Here is a 20,229-nt window from a genome sequence, read left to right on the forward strand (position 1 = left end):
CATTATATGTCCCCTTTAATTACTACAGGTGTTCCAAATTTTCTTGGTTACTTACAACCACCCTCTGTCTGCATAAAAGCAGTGTTGGAACACACTGTGGTACCAGACCAGTATTGTTCATGGATTCCATGATTTCTTTTATAACTGAAATTGCTTATTTGTTCTATGCTAAATTAATCCTGAAGTCGTATAAATTAAAAACGGAATAATTTTCAATAAAAAACTGGGGAAAGTGTGGCGTTCTAAAACTTTGGACCAGTAGTGTATTTACTATGGCGTATATAATAATACACTTCATGGATAACTGGATATTTTTTAGATAAATAAATAATTTGGTTATCACAGATTCATAGAACAATGGACATTCATATTGTTGACTTTGTGGATGGGCCCCAAATTGCTCTCCCTTTTATTCTCCCTAATAGATGGCCCTGTCTCCACATGACTGTTCTTCAATGTTCATGTGGGACCAAGACTGACCTATCATTATTTTGTGTGTTTTTGTTGTCATTTTGTGTATTTTGTCATTGTTCGTCTGTATTATTCTGTAGACCAGGTGGGAGATGAAAATATAATAAAATTTATAAAAAACTAGAAATAAATTAATGCAGGAGGCACTAAATACTGTTTCTTTCCACATATTTACAAATAAGATTCTTTAAAAATGTGTTATAACTCATTTCCTCTATTATTATGCTGTATAGTTGTTGTTTTTTCATAGAATTTGAGTAAAATATTGTAGTCGGGGACAAATAGGGGTGCTTTGGATTCAGAAATAAGAGAGAAGGGGGTACTTGAGCACAAAAAAGTTTGAGAACCACTGAAAAATGGTGATAAAAAAAAAATATATAAATCAGAAAAAAAGAACATCAGATGCTGTCATTTGTTAATTTTCCTCTCTCACTCTCCTTCTCCCAAGTACCCCCTGAAGTGCCACTGCGTAGCCCTAGGGCAGACATAGACAACTGGGCCACATGCGGCCGTTGGTCTAATTTCATGCCGCCCCCAAAGTAAATGCACAAAATGACAAAATACAAAGAACTACAACATTGCAGGAAAATACAGTAAAAGACAAGATCAAAACACAGAAAATACTTTAAAAAAAAAAACTACTACAAAAATGAACAAAACGACAACAGCAATACACAAAATTACTACAAAAATACACAATATTACAGACAATGACAACAAAACTACAGAAAAAGACAAGAAAAACACAAAAAATGACTCAGCAAACCCACGGTACTAATATACAAAAAATACTCCAAAAAAAAACAACCCGCAAAATGATAAACACGCAAATACACAATATGACTCCAAAAAACACGTTTTACAGGAAAAATACACAAAATGACTACAGAAATGCACAAAATGCTTCACAACGAGCAACAACAAACACACAATATGACAGAAAAACACACAAAATGACTATAGAAACTCAGATCACTCATTATTCTAAACTAGTACAGTGCCCGTCGGAAGTATTTTAATATTATTTTACTCATTTAGTATATTCTTAATATAAATACCTTATGTGTGGTGAGGGCGTGTTTTGAGATGTGTGTGACTCGCTACCTGTCCTCCTGGTTGCCGTGTGGAACTCTCTCCATCTCCTCCGTGCATGCGCGCATCAGCCGCGCGCATGCACATACTCCATCACAGGTTGTTGAAATGCGTGTGTCTAACGCCTAATGTGTGAGATTTGAGAGAAAAACAACTGGACTTGGAAGTACCATAAAAATTAAACGTTTTGCAACACCAAATAAGTCCAGAATAATGGATGTACACCATGGGGCCATGTGGGAGCTGTTAAAAAAGTTTCAGGTGGAACAGACACCGTGACATTGACCTTCTTTTGTGGACTGGAGGAGGGTCTTCTTCTACTTATTATTAGAGGTTGCAAATGAACAGATTGATGCGCTAGCGCCCTCTCACACTGAGGTCAAAAGCTGAATAGGTTTCACTTCTGGATAAACATGAATGTGCCGTCCGGGCGAAATAAAATTAAGATAAACGTTTGCAACACCAAAAAAAAAAAAGTTTCAGGTCGAACAGACACCACTAGGGGAGAAATTTGCCACACACACACACACACACACGCACACACACACACACACACACACACACACACACACACACACACACACACACACAGACCTTCCTTGCTTTTATAGAGAGATCCTGACTTTGTCATGTTGATCACGTGACCCTCTGATCAACACATTTTTTTTTGCCCCGCTGAGATAAAAGTTGCCTACCTCTGCCCTAGAGGTACACGTACCCCCATTTGAGAAACCCTGCACTGGGGTTTTTAAAGTGACATCAGGCTTTGTGTGAATGAATAAGCCACAGGCTGCAGGTGAATCATGTCACTTTCCTCCTCCTTGAACGCGTCAGACCGGCAGGATCTTCTCCTATGTGTGCGTGTGATGGGAGTGACCCACCCCGCCCAGTAGGAGCAGGATGGTGATGATGGTGGTGGCCTACCTGTGGAGCCGCTCCCAACCTCGGCAGGTGAGGATATAAAAGCCTCCAGTGCTCCACATCTTCCTCCAGCAGAGCTGTTTCCAGCCACCATCAGACACCATGAGCTCCAGCATCCGCTACGCCTCCAGCCTTTTCTCCCTGCCCGCCATGTCCGGCCGGGCCGGCGGCAGTGTGTACGGAGGAGCGGGCGGTAAAAACGTTCAGATCTCCTACCCCTCCAACTCCTACAACATACCCGCGTTCGGCCTCGGGGGAGGCAATGACTTCGGCTTCGTCGGAGGGGATAAGCAGACCATGCAGAACCTGAACGACAGGTTGGCCTCCTACCTGCAGAAGGTCCGCACCCTGGAGGCAGCCAACGCCGAGCTGGAGCGCAAAATCCGGGAGTGGTACGACAACGCGACCCCGGAGGTCAGGGACTACAGCCGGTACGAAGTCATCATCGATGACCTGCGGAAGAAGGTAGGAGGAGCTCCAGGAGCACTGTAGGACCACCTTAGGGTGTCCTATTCGTTTAGGAAAGACTGTCTTATTCATAATAATACTAATAATAACAATAATATTATTAATTTTAAACTTGGTCATTTCCAAAGGACAAAGGTACTTGTATATTTCTAAATCAATCATTTTACTTGTACTTAAGTACGTTTTAAAATAAGTAAAGTAATTCATTAAATTTCTACACCCAACCGGTATTAAGTGAATTCGTTTTTTTTTTTTTTTTAATTTATTTATTTATTTATTTTTGTGATTTTTAAAACATTTTATTTCCGTTTTATGGACATTGAACATAATCCACATGTTTGATCAACACTCATCCAATTTCTGTGGTTCAGGTTGGGGTTTGTACCCATTATGTTACCTATACTTAGACCCTTAAAATTTTTTGATTTGAATTCGTAGGTGATTTATTTATTTTTAAATGTAAATTTTGACAAACCATTTATTTTATACAGATGTCTTTGTGTAAAATAAATTAAGTTCAAATTGTGCAACATTTTATATCTTTTAAAGTTTATACATGAGATTTTTCCCGTATGCAAGGGAACTCTGAATACTCTGAACATGTTTATTATAGTGTTACAAATACAAACACTAGTTGCAGAGGAAAAAATGTATCTGGGGTCACTAGAAGCTTATGATATAAAAATGGGGGTCACAACCCCCGAAAAAGTTTGGGAACCACTGAACTAATCCTTTCTTGAAGGTTCTCAATCAATTTCATCTTTTATCTATTTGTCTGTTAGTTCCTCCAATTTATTTTTAATAGTGTTTTTTTCCTTATTTATCTTCTTTTGTGTGTGTATTATTCAAGAATAAAATGTACCAGAAGATCTTAATAAGTTTAATCCAATTGGAAAAAAAAAAAAAAAAAAGCATGAATGATTTTCTATAATCAGCTCATACCAAGTCAGCAATGCAACATTCTATTTGCCATTGGATAAAAACTTTGGTATTCTAAGGTTGTAAATTAAACCCCTAAGCTAGTTCAACACATCCGACTTTAATTAGTATTTGACGTGTGGCAGCTCATCGCTCCCTCAGAGATACTGGTTATTATATGCTCAACAAGTCCCTGCTTGTGTGTGTTTAAAGCTGCTAATTTGTGGTCTCGAACATCTCCATAACCTCCATCATTACGTTGCAAATGATCTAAACGGATATTTACTTATCTGAGATGGATTTTCCTATAAACTTTCCCTAAATTTGTTTATCATTTCCATTGACAGAAAAACTCAAGTTGTTGTCTATACTTAATCTTTTCTCGACACAAAATTTAGACACAAAAACTCACTTTTCTTTGGGGAATCTGAATCATGCGTTGCATTTTTGAATATTTCTTGGAGCACGCAAATACTTTTAAATAAACACCTCTTAAACAAATAAAGCCTCAACAAAGTTTCGTCTAATTTGTAAACGAGTGGTGAAAAGAAACTCAACATGTTAACATAATTTACAGCATTCACCGCTTGTGCTGAGACATTTTTTTGTCCCCCTTAAACGGTCATTTGTATGAAAGCCAAGATCTTTTTGTATTAGTTTAACGTTTATGATGCAGGGTTTTGGCACATTGTGGCACCAAAAGATGAAAAAAATTGAGAAAACCTGACAATTTTGACAAGAATATCATTATAAAAGATCAAATCCATCTTTATTTTGAAAAAAGCGCAAATGACAACAATAGTCATCTCAAAGCGCTATCAAAATATAAAATTCTTAAAAAAAAAAAAAAAAAAAAAACAACAAATCATCATGAACGTGCAAAAATGTTTATTTCAAAATGCTTTTATAAAGTCAATTTAAAAAAAAGCCAGTGCTTACAAACCCCATCCACCAGATAAAGATAAATAATTGTGAGTGGGATCAGCAGATAAACATCAAAGAAGAAGTTGTTTTTTTTATCCTAATGGCCTCTTCTTAGGCTCACGTCTGTACTTGACTCCTTTGTTTTCAACACAAAGCAAAAATGACCGTCTTGAGTCGGTTTTGAGTGTGGAGGATTACAGTTCAACGACAGATGCAAATTTACAAAGGAACCTGAGTCGTGGTTGTCCAAACATCCTGTGACATATAATAAGACGCTGATGCATCTTTTGTGGAGTTGTAGTAAATCAGGATTACCTGACAATAAACGTGGGTTTCTTTTTGTATTTGTTTCCTTGGTAGATCAGCGCTGCCACACAGGACAATGCGCGCCTCATGTTGCAGATCGACAACGCCCGCCTGGCAGGAGAAGACTTCAGGATTAAGTGAGTGAAAGGAACACGACTAATTACTTCAAGTGGCCTAATTGTTTTCTTTTCATCGCTTAAGTACTTCACCAAGTCCCTCCTGGCAGCGTGGACTATAAATGATCCCAGGGCTGTAACGGTGGAGAAACTGGTTCCACTGTGGAATTGTTCCAGCAAGACTCATTTTGTCTTCTTTCATGGTTTTTAAGAACATTTTTATCAGCTTTTCTGGCAGTTGACAGTCAAAGCATGTCAGGAGAGAACAATTTCCTGAAAAAACCTTGTCTGAATAAACCAAACCTTAACATAAAGAGGAACTAAACCTCTGCTCTCTGCTGACCTGCCACAAGGAGGGAAACTCAAAACAAGCCTAAGATTATGGGTAGGGGTGTCCCAATCCGATATCAATATACTAGTGAATACTAATGTATTCAGCATAAAAAAGGTTTTGGGGTTTAGTTACTCTTTAACATATGGTTCCACTGTGGTTGGCACATGCAGTGAATCCTCTGAGCTTTTTTTGGTCTTTCTTTTTCATTGGCAGGTTTGAGAACGAGTTGACCGTGCGTATGTCGGTGGAGACTGACATCGCCGGGCTGCGTAAGGTCCTGGATGACCTGACGATGACGAGGACCGACCTGGAGATGCAGGCGGAAGGGCTGAAGGAGGAGCTGCTCTACCTGAAGAAGAACCATGAGGAGGTGAGAGGGTGGGGCCAGGGGCGTAGCACCACATTTTGGGCCCCAAACCATCTTGTTGGGCCCCTACTGTAAATTATGTAGACTTTTTTTTTTTTTAATATACTAGTATTCTTGCATTATTATCCAATAACTAATATATATATATATATATATATATATATATATATATATATATATATATAATGATGAGGGGGCCTGCTGCTGCGCCTGAAACTGAATTCCATTGGTTTGGAAAAGTTGCTAATAAATCCTCTATTTTTAATGTGTGGCTAGTAAAAGTATATTAATCATATTGCTATATTTATCTGTTTAATAAAAGGTAAATATTTAATGATTAGAATCCTGGCGACACTCTGGCCTCCTGCTTAAGACTTTGTGGCAGCAACATTTTGTCATTTTTTTAATTTATTTTTTTTTCCAATTCAGATTTGACGTGCAAAAAGAATGTTCCAGAATTTAAATGTGTGAGAGTGCACATGGTTAATTTCAATCAAAAATAATATGTGTTTTAAAGCTCACCTCTGAAGAACTTAGTAAGCAGTTGCTTTCCCCCATTTCACCTTCTCTCCCTCTCCTTTCTTTCCTTGCGTTTTTGGCCTGGTTTTCCTTTCTTGAGGAAAAGACATGGTTTCCTGCTGCTGTCTATCTCTCGCTCCTTGTCACATCCACAGTTCAGACTACCTGTCACAGTAGTGCCATTTGCACTGTTTTAAAGGAGGTGGTAGTTAGGGCCCCGATGCACAGCGAGAGTGAGATTGAAAGTCTCGCTGCGGGGTCATGCTTCAGGAGACATTTACATAAAAACACAACGAAACCATAAACTGGTTTGAATGTGTCACCCTTAGGTGCTTTGGTTCCACAGTAAACCCTGGGGGAACCTTATTATCCTTTTACAAGTCATGCAAACCAACAAGGTTTCATCATTATGGGTAAATATTTGAACATCAATGTGTACAGCAGCACAAAAACCAACTATGTAACCAAGCGACAAATTATCTGTTTGCTTAAAGGTGACATTGTTTTTTTTTTTAAAAAACCCTCTAAAACCATTCAACCATAATGCTGGCGTGGACAATTCTCCTTTATGGAAAAGGAAATATTTTATTTCTCTTGTATGTACCTTTAAATACATCGTATACATATTTTTGTACAGTGATCAAGTATCAAGATCAAAACAGTCTGACAAGATACAATATCCTCTAATAAAAAACAAAAAATACATCATAGATAAGCTGCAAGATCCAATGAAATGAATTACAGGATAAAATTGTTCATGATAAAATACAATAGGAAAATAAATCTGGTTCTGCTAGATATGAAAAAAAATAATATAATGTAGTTACAAATGTATACTTATATATACAGTATAAATATTCAGTGTTATGTTAGAATATGATATAAATGTATAACATAATTTGCACAAGAGTCGCTAATACAATGTAAGCTAAGTGTTACTGAAACACTGGTACAGCTCCGTGGATACCAGGCTGGTACCAGGCTGCAAAGAATGAACAAGGTTTAAAAAATGTGTGGTGTGTGTATTTTATTTTGAATGACCAGTGTTTGGGGAGTGATTAAATAATATTTAATACATAATATTTACCAAAAAGTTATATGAAGCAATGGGGTCGCAACAAACTATAATAGGCAGGAAAAGATTGACCTTGCCTGCAAGATGGATTCTCCTGGTGTTCACAAACACCAGAATCCATCTTGTGCTGCTCCAGCCCTTACCCTTCGTAAGCGAACTGAACTGGTTCGAATCAATCATGAGGCAGTGTTGTGGTTTAGGGCGGGACAAAGGCAGAAGCGCAAAAGCAAAACTGGCGCATGTGCGGTTGCTGGGAGAGGAACTAGCTGGGCTACCACTATAATCATTGCTCCGAATCAATACAGAAAGATGTTATAAACTGCTATAAACTCAGTTTTTGAAGAATCCAGCATTTTCCTTTTGAAAGATCAACAGCGAGAGACGCTTTTTTCACCGGCGGAGCCTTGTTGTTGTAGCCATAGCAGCGTCTCTGCCGTGTGATTGGCCAAAACAAATCATGGCGGACAGGTGCTTCGCCCAATCAGCTTCAAGCATTCTGTTCATGTCCCTCCCTGGTTCTGAAAGGATTCGCCTGACACAGACTCAGATCGATGTGGAGAACTCGAGTTAGAGGGAGGGGCTACACATCAATCTGGCTCTTGCCAGATTAGGAAAAGATATAACACTTGAAAAAAGATAATGATTAATGGCTCTAATGGCTTAACAAATGGTTAGCTTTGCACAGATATAACAGCTTAGTTTTTTAAAGTCCCAATGTCTAGCCTCACAATTATACGCAGAGTTTGCGGGGGCAGGGAGAGCATTGCCCCTCCCCCCCACCCCCCAGTGGTCAAAAGTTGTCATTACGGTTTCATTTATCCATTCGAAAAAATACATTTCTTAATATAATGTACATAATGTACAAATATTTTAAGTGCCATAAAACAGTGACTGTACAAAATACATATTAATTCATTTGTTGCTATTTTAAAAATACAAGTTATTTTCTGGCCCGTGGGTCATGTGAACATTGTTTGGTTCTTTTTCTGTTGTGCAATTCTTCTCCACAATGTAAATGGCGAAGCGACACGGCACCCAGCAGTTCATGTATGGTACTGCAGCAAAAATGAACCAGAAAGCAGTCGCCGGCCTGATTTTATGATGAATTTTCAACAATAAACAACGCATCGACACAAATTTCAAACTCCGCCTATGCTCACAATCCAAACGTAGCTTTAGTTTCTGCCTTTTACCAGTTGTAATTCCATTTTCTACCACTGTTTGTGACTTTAAATGTTTTTTAATACTACTTGGGTGTGTAACTGAAGCTCAGCATTCCAGCTGACGTCCATCCTCCCTCTCCCTGTAGGAAATGGCTGCCCTGCGCGGAGCTATCAACAGCAGCTCCGTGAATGTAGAAGTGGACGCCAAGCCTCAGGAGGACCTGGCTGCCATCTTGGACAGTATCAGGGCTCAGTATGAAGGCGTGGCCGACAAGAGCAAGCGTGAGATGGAGGCCTGGTACAAGGCCAAGGTGAGTGGAACGAGACATCACACATTTAGCTTCTCATCATCGAGATGGGTTTCTGTGACACGTCCTGTCACTGGATGTTTCCCCAGTTTGATGCTCTGAACAAGGAGATGGCCAGCAGCACCGATTCACTCCAGACTTCCCGCACTGAGATCAACGAGCTTAAGAGAACCCTGCAGGCCTTGGAGATCGAACTACAGTCCCAACTCAGCATGGTAACGACTAAGCGTGCAAGAAAAAAAATCGATTTCATGATATATCACGATTCATAAAATGTCAAAATGGATTGTATTTATTTAATTGCACTAACATTATGCATAGCACGTAAACGCCCGCTTACAAGGTGTCAGTGAACCACATCAGACCTTGTTAAACTACCTCACTCCTCAATGCATTTTAACTGGAACTTGATTGCACTTTTTTTTCATAAATCATACTTGACACTTTGATAGGTGTATGTGGTTACTTTTAAAATATTTAAGAACTTAACAGAAACTGTTGTAGAAGCAAAGGTTCAACTTTTTTGAAAAACTTGATAAACGTACCACTTGTTTTTGATATTGGTATTTGAATTACAGTCAGTGACCATTTACTTGTTATTACAAGTTTAAAAAAAAAAAAAAAGAAATCAAATGTATTTCATACCATTTCGTACTCGTAAAAGTGAAATAATTGATATAGCGATTTATATCATATTAGTTAGTATCGGGATATATCCTATTGTATTATGCAAATCATGAATTGTGAACTAAAGACTAATAGATAAAATCAAAAGAACGTCCTCTTAGACACTGTAGCATGTTGTACAACACAATGTAATGAGGTGAAGATAGAATACAATAAAATGCAAGATAAAGAAGATATAATTGAATCAATTACGTGGCAAGTTGTAATAAAAATACAACTACATGTACACAGATCAATTTGAAATGGAGTGGAAAGTATAAACTTGCTAAGTCCCACCCCCTTATCCACCCATAATTCATTACAATATTACTGTTACATCCTATACTTAATAATGACTTCAATACACAATATGCATTGATATATAATCAATCAACTGCACCATATAAACAATACAATACATTTTAAGATTTCCATCATCAGCTTCATTACAATAAATATAATACCAATTACCAATAAGCTGGTATAGAAATACATGTATGTATATTATAAAATGGGTTTGTTACACCTGCCCTGTACTGTACTATACAACATGCTGCAAAATATTACAATCTATACAATAAGACACAATACGTTTATAGTAGAGAACAGTATAAGCTGGGACCAAAGGCGATACAGTTCAATCAAGTATTAATGAGACTACAAAATACAGTAAAATGTGTTTGGTTATGCAGCATTTATTGGCGCTCCTTGGAGGAGAAAACACAAGACACGCACACGCACACGCGCACGCGCACACGCACACGCACACGCACACGCACACACAGTAAAACCAGTTGGTAAATGTTTCAGAGCTTATCCTAGCCCTCAGGCCACTTCCATCATAGCGCAGGTTTCACTCCTTCTTCTTCTTCTCATTCTGTCTTGTGCAGAAAGCCTCTTTGGAGAACCAGCTGGCAGACACTGAGATGCGCTTCAGCATCCAGCTGTCCCAGCTCCAGGCCCGGGTCAACGTGCTGGAGAACGACCTCGGCGACGTGAAGACGGACATTGCGAGACAGGCTTCGGAGTACCAGATGCTGCTCGATATCAAGACACGACTGGAGATGGAGATCGCAGAATACAGAAGGCTTCTGGACGGAGAGGATGTGAGGTGAGTAGAACATGTGACCTCACAAACAGGAGAATAAATTCAGCTGAAAGTCATAGTTTAGTACAGGGGTTCTCAACTGGTCTCACCTAAAAACTAGCACCTGTGGGCTATACAATCTGTGGTGAGTAGGTTGGATTGAGAGAAGAGTGAATATAGAGGTATTAATATAGCATAGATTGTTCATTGGAGATTTTATAGAATAGACTGGGTGTGTCTTAACTGCCCCAGTTGCCCCGCCCAAAACCAAGACATTTTTTGAATTTCCCTCCAAGTGACAGGTCAGGAGAAAGCAAGGGTTTAGTTACTCTTTAAATATTGATTTATTTTTGACCAGCTGTCCGCGACCCACCCCTTACAGGTCCGCAACCTATTTTGGGTCCCGACTCACCAGTTGAGAATCACTGGTTTAGCTTGTTTGGTACAAGCAGGTCCATAGTGTTTGTCTCCAACCACAGATACAGTAGCTACTGTTTGCTCATGTCTTTTTTTTGTGTGTCCGTTTTCCAGGAAAAACGTCATCGTCAAAGAGGTTTTCGAAATGAAAGAGGAGCGTAAGTTTGCATCCACGCATGATTTATATTATTTTTCAATCAGATGAAACATTTTTAATGTTGTTGGCTCTTCACATGCAGGGAAACCCGTGAGGAGCCAAAGGAAAAAAGTGGTGATCGAGGAGATCATTGATGGAAGAGTGGTGTCCAGCACAGTGGATTTGGATGAAACAGTGCTCAATTAGTACAGCAAGAGACGCACTCAGAGATTTGGTTTACCGTTAAAAATGGCCTTATTCTGTTGTAATTAGAGGTGTGAATCAATTAGAAAAAAACAAAAAGAAAATTGAATGTAAATCTGTAATTTATCTCAATTACTCGCATCTTGTAAATTCAACACACTGAATCAAGTTATTGCACAGGAATTGTGTTATCTTGAAACGCAGGAAATATTTAATGATTGCATTTGTTTTCATAAAGAAAACACTGAAAAATGTGAACCATGCAGACTTTTACAGGTTTGGGCTTTGTTAAAGGACAGTCTGTTGTCACCAGAAATATGACTTATTTAAAAGAAAATACAAAAACACTACGAAGATTGTCCATAGAACCTAAGTGCGGAAAGAATTTAAGTTATATGTTTTGAAATTTCCCGTGTCAATATGAGATAACTGCAGAATAATTTTGAACTTTCAACATTCAAACTTTGGCTCTTTTACATTCAGCTGCTGAGGCACAGCAGTTTGTCCACATTGCTCAAGTAAAGAATGACTCTTTTTCTAAACTATTATTATTAATATCATCATTAATTAATTCAGTGTTGTACCAACATTCCTGTTATTATTTACAACTTGTAAGTGATGCTCTGTAGATCCACTCACAGTCAAAGCAAAGGCAACAGACTCGAGTCAGAGCTGTGACACACAGACAGCGCCACATACTGAGTGCCTTTGCCTTCCCTTAAACTAAACTTTAAGTCCCTTAAACTACTCCACTCTCTTCTTTCAGTCCCTCACATGTAATTGATAGCTCCCATTTAGCGATAGCCTCTGTAACTTTATTGTTATGGCGCATTCACACCAAACGTGTCAAAAGCGGCAGCCCATCATCCTCATCTTTGACGCTGGTGACAGACGTACTGATTCAATGAGCACAAGCGCCCAACTACTTGCGTGTGAACGCAGCATTAGTTTGTCTGCACATTAGAGCAGCGTAGCGACCCCTGCTGGAGCACTCCAGAATTCCTCACAACACCGGACCAGTGGATCGTTGTAATGTTGTACTTTTGAACACACAAGACAATATTTGACACAAACGTACTACATCTTCGCACTCTCGCTTGCATTTTTATGGAAATTGTTACTATTTGCTAAAGCTTCCACGTCTTTTCAATATTGTACATTTTTCATTAAAGTTTATAAAATATTAAAAAAGCAAAGATTGATAGTGTTTTTATCAGTTTCACTGATATGACTTTACACAATTCTTAGATCTTTAAACAAATGAAAATGGTCTATCTCAGTCCGCTCAGGAGGAGATGCTTATTCAGCTACACAATCCTATCTAAGTGCACGATAGGAAATGAGATGGAAGGCAGATTTTTTTTTTTGCCAGGTTGTGAATTTGTTTGGGCAGCTGATGAAATGCCTGAGTTTAAATGTGGTTTTCAAGAAAACAAGGTGAGGTGAAATGAAATGATCTATTTTTTTGAGTTTGACTCCTTTTTCCTTTTTTGTCATTTAAGCTCTAATTTGAACTTTGTTCCAATAAATGCAAAATTAAGAGCACGTCTTTGTCTTTACTTATCTTTGTTTGCCTGGAGGTTGAGTAAGCTTTGCTAATAACATTCAAATGAAGTACCTGAAGGTTTAGCACTTCTTTGAACGAACAGGCAAGTTTGTTATGGAGGAGGATTTGTATTGTTATTATTCAGTTTTCTTAATTTTAATTTTTTAATTTATGTACATGTTATAATTTTGGGATTGAATGATAAAGACAAAGATACACCAACATAAATCTGGTGGTGCTTTTGGGTGCAGTGTTGATAAACTACCAGTAGAGGTCAGTAACAGTAACATTAGTAATATTTAGGAAAGCTGTTTACATCCTTTATCATGACTTAACTTTTATCTGCAGCTCAGGCACGTTTATCATGTATATTATTTCACATAATTACCCTAAAAGTATATTTCCTCACACTTTTAACTGCAATATTTTTGCTTTGAATAACAAATTCAGATTAGTCTAGTTTCAAAATCTTAAATATCTCACACAATCTCTCTCTCAAAAGTCTGTGAGCCTCCAGTGTAATCATAATTTAACACTTCCACATGTACACAACTGTATATACTATTTCTTAAGGCGTAATGAATGCACTTTGACATTGTGCTTTGTGTTAATTTACCAAATGATTAATGCACAAGCGTCTAAATCAAAAGCCTGCAGTCCATTTTGACCCATCATAGCATAAAAGTTTAATAATTTGAAAAAGAAAATGACTGGGAAAACTGTATAGTAATGTTTCAGATGTTTGTGCATCACTTGGTTTTTGTATTGTTATTTTATATATTAAGTATAAGTAGTCATTTGCATTAATTATTGTCAATGTAGTAACATTTGTGGTAAAAAAAAATAATTCTTATCTCAGCGTCATATTTAAAAAAAAACTGGTCAGGAGGCTGGTCACGATCAGGTTAGGTGTGCAGCCTAAGTTACCATGGTGATTTCGCCCGGTAAGAAGTTAACCAGCGTCGTGGTAAAGGTCACACCGAATAAATCACGGAAGTTAGTGCAATAAGAAGAAATCCAGCTTCGTAGTACAAGTCCCTAAAGCATACGTGAAGTTTTTCAAATTAATTTGAAAAAATACAATTCTTATTATAATGTGCATAATATACAAATATGTCAAGTGACATAAAACACAGTGAATGTGTAAAATACAGTGAATATGGATTAATTTGTTGTTCTTTTAAAAATAAGTTATTTTTTTGGTGCTCGAGTCATGTGACTTGGTTCTTCTTCTGTTGCGCAGTTCTTCCTCACAATGTAAATGGTGAAGCGACACTGCACCCAGCAGTTCATGTATGGTACTGCAGAAAAAAAAAGCAGAAAGCTGATTTATTTACAACATTAAATGTGGCGTCAACGCAAATCTTTATAGTCAACATTATCAATGATGTTTATAAATCAATCTTGCATTATTGTATATGTTACACACATTGTGGTTGGCGCAAATCTCGAGAGGGTCTATGTATTTAATCATATTTTTTTTTTTTGCCCACCCTGACAAGAATCTCGCTTTAGCCCTAGAAAGTGTTTAGGGTGGAGATCAAAACAAACTTTTGTGCAGCATTTTCAACCTTTTACATATTTTAACAAATGATCCTCAGTTGATTGATCGAGGCCTACAGCTTTAAAATACCAACGCTGAGGGTCGTGTTCCCGTTGTTGGCAATATTTTTTTTAAAATCATTGTTTCCTATATGTCATTATGACATCTATTTATCAAAGCAAGGAATCTCTGTATGTATGTGTGCGTGTGTGTCTGTGCCTCAAATATCTCTGGTGTTCAGGGACAGACAGAGCTCATACTTGCTACATAGCTGCAGCTTGGTTCAAAGCTATGCGACGTGGGATTTTTTTTGGACTGAAATAGTCCATTTAATGAATAATGTCTTAAAATCATCCTTTGCCGGAGCCTTTAGTCACGTAGTGCACTACAACCAATCACTGCACACCACACCGGAGCGAGCGAGCGAGCGCCGTGCGTGCGCACACACACATCTCAAAACACGCCCTCACCACACATAAGGTATTTATAATAAAGATATACTAAATGAGGAAAAAAAAAAAAAAAAAAAAAAACTAAACAATATTTATACAAAAAGTACACAATACAACAACAGAAATTCTACTCTAGAAACACACAAAATTACAACAAAAACTGACAAAATAACTGTAAATATACACAAAATGACTCCAATACACACACATTAACAGAAAAATACACCAAACAACAACAAAAACATGAAAATGAGTAATAATTTAAAAACTTAATATTTATACGAAAAATACACAAAATGACAACATAAAGATACGAAAATACCCATAACGACTCCAATAAACATACATTACAGAAAAATACACTAAACAACAAAAATATAAAAATGAGTAAAAAAAAAAACATCATGCACATGTCCCATAGAATTAACCCGTAAATAAACCCCTTTATAACACTACAGAGTACAACCTTCAAACACATACTCATTTGGCCATAATTGACAACTCTACTTAAGCTCCTCCCACTATATGAATACAAACTTCTGACGGGCACTGTACTAGTTGTATAAATTCCTCCCTGTTGATTCAATTACTTAGATGTTTGTTCACTTCAAATATTCATGTTGAATGAATGATATTACTTCATCTCTAGTAAGTCTTTGGTTGTTTATTCTCACACTGGTGGTCATCTTCACTTGTTTCACAGAGAAAGCTTTCAGGTGGAGATTCTGTCATTTTAAGTTGGTTTTTCAGAGTTTCTCCTTTCTTCTGATCTTTCCTGATTTACTGTTTTGCTGTTTTGTTTGTGCATCCTCCTCCTCTTCCCACCTCCGTCTCCTTTGTGTTCTCCAGCTCACCTCTGTGACCTCCACTCACCACCAAGCATAGCATTATTGCGTTTGTACACACATTATCCGCTGGTGGCAGAGGTTCAGGGACATTGAAAAGTGCCATTTTGACTTGTCATTTCCCCATGTTTAGCTGCAGGCTGGTCTCCACCCACACTCACAGAGCAGCACGGCCTCTGTTGTCACTGTCATCACCGCTGCTCTTTTATTATTCTGTTTAACCGCTCATTCTGTTTGTCTGTCACAAAGATTGAACCAGCATTTACTGATGAAATTGTAGCTTTTAAAATTGTGCGCATATGTATTTGGAAAAAGGAGAGGGAGATTGTTGCTTTTGGTGATGAGATAAACAGCAGGCTGACGTAAATATTATCCACTTTTCTTGTCTGGATTAACTTTTTTTTTAAAATAATTGCTTTGGGAACTTTATGGAAAAGGTCACACGTCTAAACTTTAAATTTACATTCCCAGAGGGGAGTTGACATTCTTTAACTTTTGCTGATCTAACGAATAACATGCGCTCGGTTCCCAGAATAATCTGAGATTTAGCTAAAATTTGATAGAACTGATTGAAAGTTTTCTTAGCTTGGATGTAAATTATTTGTCTTGGAAGAGGAAGAAAACAATGTAAAGTGGATGAAAAAGCATGTCAACATTTAGCCTGGTCTTATTCCAAGTTTTTTATCATTTCATTTATTTCTTTGGTTGCATGAGACAGACAGAATAATAATACTAATAATAATTTTAAAAATGAAGTTGAAGAAGGAAAAAAAAAGCACATTACCATAATTAGAGTTCTTGGGCATATTTCAATACATTGTGTATTATATATAAATACACATATGTATATATTAAAAATACATATTTTATTTATTATATTTATCTTACTCATGCTTGCATATATTTGATCCATCCATCCATTTTCATACCCGCTTATTCCCGTTTAACAGGGTCGCGGGGGTCTGCCGGTGCCAATCTCCGGCTCTCATAGGGCGCTGGGCGGGGGTACACCCTGGACAGGGCGCCAGTCCATCACAGGGCAACACAGACACAGACAAACATTCACTCTCTCATTCACTCCTATGGGCAATTTAGAGACTCCAATCAACCTTACAGTCATGTTTTTGGATTGTGGGAGGAAGCCGGAGTACCCGGAGGAAACCCACGCAGCACGGGGAGAACATGCAAACTCCACACTGAAAGGACCCAAGTCCACCATATATTTGATATGATTTGTAAAAAATAGTGGATCAGATATTTTTTATTAAAAAAAAGAAAAATAAATAAATAGATAGATAAATTAAATAATATTATACAAAAATATTGTAAAAATAAAACGAATGAATAATTAATAAAAAAAAAAGTGTTGGACAGCTCATGGCTTTTAAAATATAAAATCTCCACTAGGGGTCAGTGTTGCTCTGTGGTAAGCTACAAATCCACCAGTTCTCTCCTGTCTGTGACTGAATCAGTCAGTTTTAAAGTAAACCTTACAGTGAGTTCTAAGATGATCTCCACATCTGTCAACCATTATTTTATTTTTATTCTATTACACTCATGTCACCTCTGGCTTCGGTTCTGCTCTTTAAAGTGCTCAAACTTTTTAGTAAACAAAAGATCCCTACTTGGAAAAAAATAAATAGAAGAAAAGGGAATGAAAGAGAAGACAGGATGTCTTAGCTTTCCAAATGTTTGGCAGTGATTGTGATTGAGACGGAGAACAATGCAGACATCTTGGATTAACTACAATAACTGCCACATGATGTTTGGATGGTGAGAAGGAGCGTAATGAGGATGGAGCAGAAGAGAAGATGGCGTGACGATGGATGGAGCAAAATTGTGAAGTGCAGGAGTTAAAGCATGATGTGATGATGTCCTCAGACGATTCCGCCTTTGGAGCAGCTTAGCGGCATAATATTTAATAACCCCCGAGTAAACACTGGAAGGAATTGCTCAATAAATAATTGAAGAGATATTTATAAATAATTTTCACTCTTAATCTACTCCAGTGCACCGCTGCCAAGTCCCTGAAGTGATGCTCATCCCTGTGGACAGTCAGACACTTTCAGCCTCTGGCCTCATGGTGGTGCTGTGGTTATACACAATAAACCTCTTCATTAAGAATAGAGTAAAAAAAAAAAAAAAAAAAACTACATGCTTGAAATACACAGGACCTAACCCTCTATTAAAATCCAGTTTTTTGAGAAGACTACTTTTATTAGAGAGGCTGTCTCAGATCCTTGCTCTTTTTTTTTTTTTTTTTAAGGAAACGAAGGTTTGTCTCTCCCCGAGCAGCTGGGGGCTTCTAAAACCAGTTTGCGCAAAATGCCAAGAACTGTACAGAGGCATTGGGCCTGTTTGACTTTGGTTTAGAGTGTCCATCATCAGGTCTAATCCAAAATTCCCAATTAATCCCGTAAAGTCCCCCCAGATATTATGCTTTATCTAAGTTACCATTCTGCCCTCCCTCCATTCTCCTCCACCTGCTTCAGCTCACACTGGCCGTGTCGTACAGTTGTTCATTAATGAGAGTGTGAGAGGGTTATTATTTATTCAGTCATCAGCATAGAAAGACAAGACTGTTTTTGTCCCGAGTTCCCCTCTTACCATCGAAGAACTGTATCAATTAATCAGATGACATGATACAATTCACGATTGGCATATCACAATACAATATATCTTGGTAAATCCGATATTAAACAATATGACATGTCACAATATATTACAATGTCAATAATTACAAATTTTCCCTTTACAAGTACAAAATGGTATGTAATACAATTTGTTAATTTTTTTTAAACGTGCGAGAACAACTAACTAACTGTAATTCATGTGCAAATATCAAAAACAAGTGGTGTGTTCATCAAACTGTCAAATTACATTTTTCAAAAATGTTGAACTTCTGCTTCGACAACAGATTCTGATTCTGTTAAGTTCTTAAATTAAATGTTTTTTTTCTCAGTTAAAGCGACACCGTGTAACTTTTGGCCACGAGGGGCGCTAGACTTTTAACTTTCACGTGACGTTCCCCTAGTGGCCACAAGCGCTGCAGCACTGTCGCAAAAATCAACAAACAGTCAAGCCAGCCTCCCTTGTCTTTTGATTGTGTATGCAGACAGCAGTTGACCTGTTGGTTGAAGAGAGATCATCAATTCATTATTAAAGAAAAGTAAAGTTAGTTTTATGTAAGTAGGAATCTGACTTCAGGCGACATCTCTCCCGACCTTCACTGTCTATAGAGCCGCGGCAGCATCCCCTTCCTGCTCCCTCCCGCTACAGCAGAGGGCTATACTACACTTCCTCAATTTATAGGGGCAAAATTAAAGCGGTTAACTTTTTGAATAAGCCTACATTCTGAGTGAACTCATCCTTCAGTAACTCCGTAAGTTCATAATTTAAACCCTAAAAGCGGAGCTGTCTATGATAAGTGCTGTAAATATACGGCCGGAGAAGAAGGAAAAGAAGTGATTAGACCTCTCTTTCTCTCCTCTGTCACCGCTCACACACACACACACACACACACACACACACACACACACACACACACACACACACACACACACACACACACACACACACACACACACACACACACACACACACACACACACACACACACACACACACACACACACACACACACACACACACACACACACACACACACACACACACACACACTTCCCTGGTCATCGCATCAGTGGAGCGATAAAGTGATGGAGTGACCAAAAAACACCACTTAGTGAAAAATAGTAGCAAAAGCCTTAGCTCCATGGGTATATCAGAGCCTGTGGTCATGCGACTGCAGTACAGTGGCAGGCATTCTTCAGGTCACATGACCTGGCCAACGACGGTCTGTCTTCTCCAAACCTACATGGGTGGTATTTTAAAGAAGGCAGCCCCGCTCGGAGCATTGATGCTGTCAAGTGCTGCATATTTTTCTGAGGAATCATTTAAAATAACTTGTATGCATCAACTTTTTAGGTCACAAAGTTTGCAGTGTGGCTCTAAAAAACATGATAAAAAAAATTGATCTGGAAATTTTTTTGATCGATACGATAATCGTGCGGTGAAATATTGCAATACATAATCGCTGAAACGATTTTTTCCTACACCCTTATCAAAGGTGTGTTCAGAGTGAATTTGTTCCGATAATTGGCTGAAAAAACCTATTAGTGACTTTGAAGCTATTTTTTGTTCTTTAGGGATACCTCAACATTGGTTTCTTCTATAAACCTACAAAACACTGAGACTGGGTTTTTGATGGCAAAATTATTATTATTTTGTTATCTGGGTCAAAATTGAATGGATTTCATCCTGTGTTTTAGCCTTCCTCCAAGTCTCTCCCCCC

General features: G+C 38.0%; 2 protein-coding genes across 3 annotated transcripts in view; one reads left to right on the forward strand and one right to left on the reverse strand.

The window, feature by feature from the left end:
- Window positions 1-2,736, reverse strand: part of krt222 (keratin 222) — a 47,442-nt gene extending 44,706 nt beyond the window's left edge. Inside the window, exon 1 of the mRNA XM_028452244.1 lies at window positions 2,488-2,736. The gene's annotated coding sequence lies outside the window, so the exon portion shown is untranslated. The remainder of the gene's footprint in view (window positions 1-2,487) is intronic.
- LOC114466888 (keratin, type I cytoskeletal 13-like) lies at window positions 2,470-12,683 on the forward strand. Of its 2 annotated transcripts, XM_028452792.1 has the most exons (8): window positions 2,471-2,949; window positions 5,155-5,237; window positions 5,764-5,920; window positions 8,821-8,985; window positions 9,072-9,197; window positions 10,539-10,759; window positions 11,267-11,310; window positions 11,392-12,683. In XM_028452792.1, the coding sequence occupies exons 1-8, from the start codon at window positions 2,587-2,589 to the stop codon at window positions 11,493-11,495; spliced, it is 1,263 nt and encodes a 420-aa protein (XP_028308593.1). In that variant the 5' UTR covers window positions 2,471-2,586; the 3' UTR covers window positions 11,496-12,683. The 2 variants fall into 2 exon arrangements, with proteins under 2 accessions (XP_028308668.1, XP_028308593.1); XM_028452867.1 differs by lacking the exons at window positions 11,267-11,310; window positions 11,392-12,683 and having other exon boundaries at window positions 2,470-2,949; window positions 10,539-10,763.
- Window positions 12,684-20,229: the final 7,546 nt, after the last annotated feature.

The sequence above is a fragment of the Gouania willdenowi genome, chromosome 1 (assembly GCF_900634775.1).
Source record: "Gouania willdenowi chromosome 1, fGouWil2.1, whole genome shotgun sequence".
Classification (NCBI taxonomy): Eukaryota; Metazoa; Chordata; class Actinopteri; order Blenniiformes; family Gobiesocidae; genus Gouania; species Gouania willdenowi.

What these genes read in the sequence shown, in the direction of transcription:
- LOC114466888 (XM_028452792.1), top strand. Translation starts at nt 2,587, where the DNA reads ATGAGCTCCAGCATCCGCTACGCCTCCAGCCTTTTCTCCCTGCCCGCC. An exon ending in GGAGAAGACTTCAGGATTAA is followed by an intron (nt 5,238 to 5,763) that starts GTGAGTGAAAGG and finishes TTTCATTGGCAG; the next exon opens with GTTTGAGAACGAGTTGACCG. An exon ending in TTTCGAAATGAAAGAGGAGC is followed by an intron (nt 11,311 to 11,391) that starts GTAAGTTTGCAT and finishes CTTCACATGCAG; the next exon opens with GGAAACCCGTGAGGAGCCAA.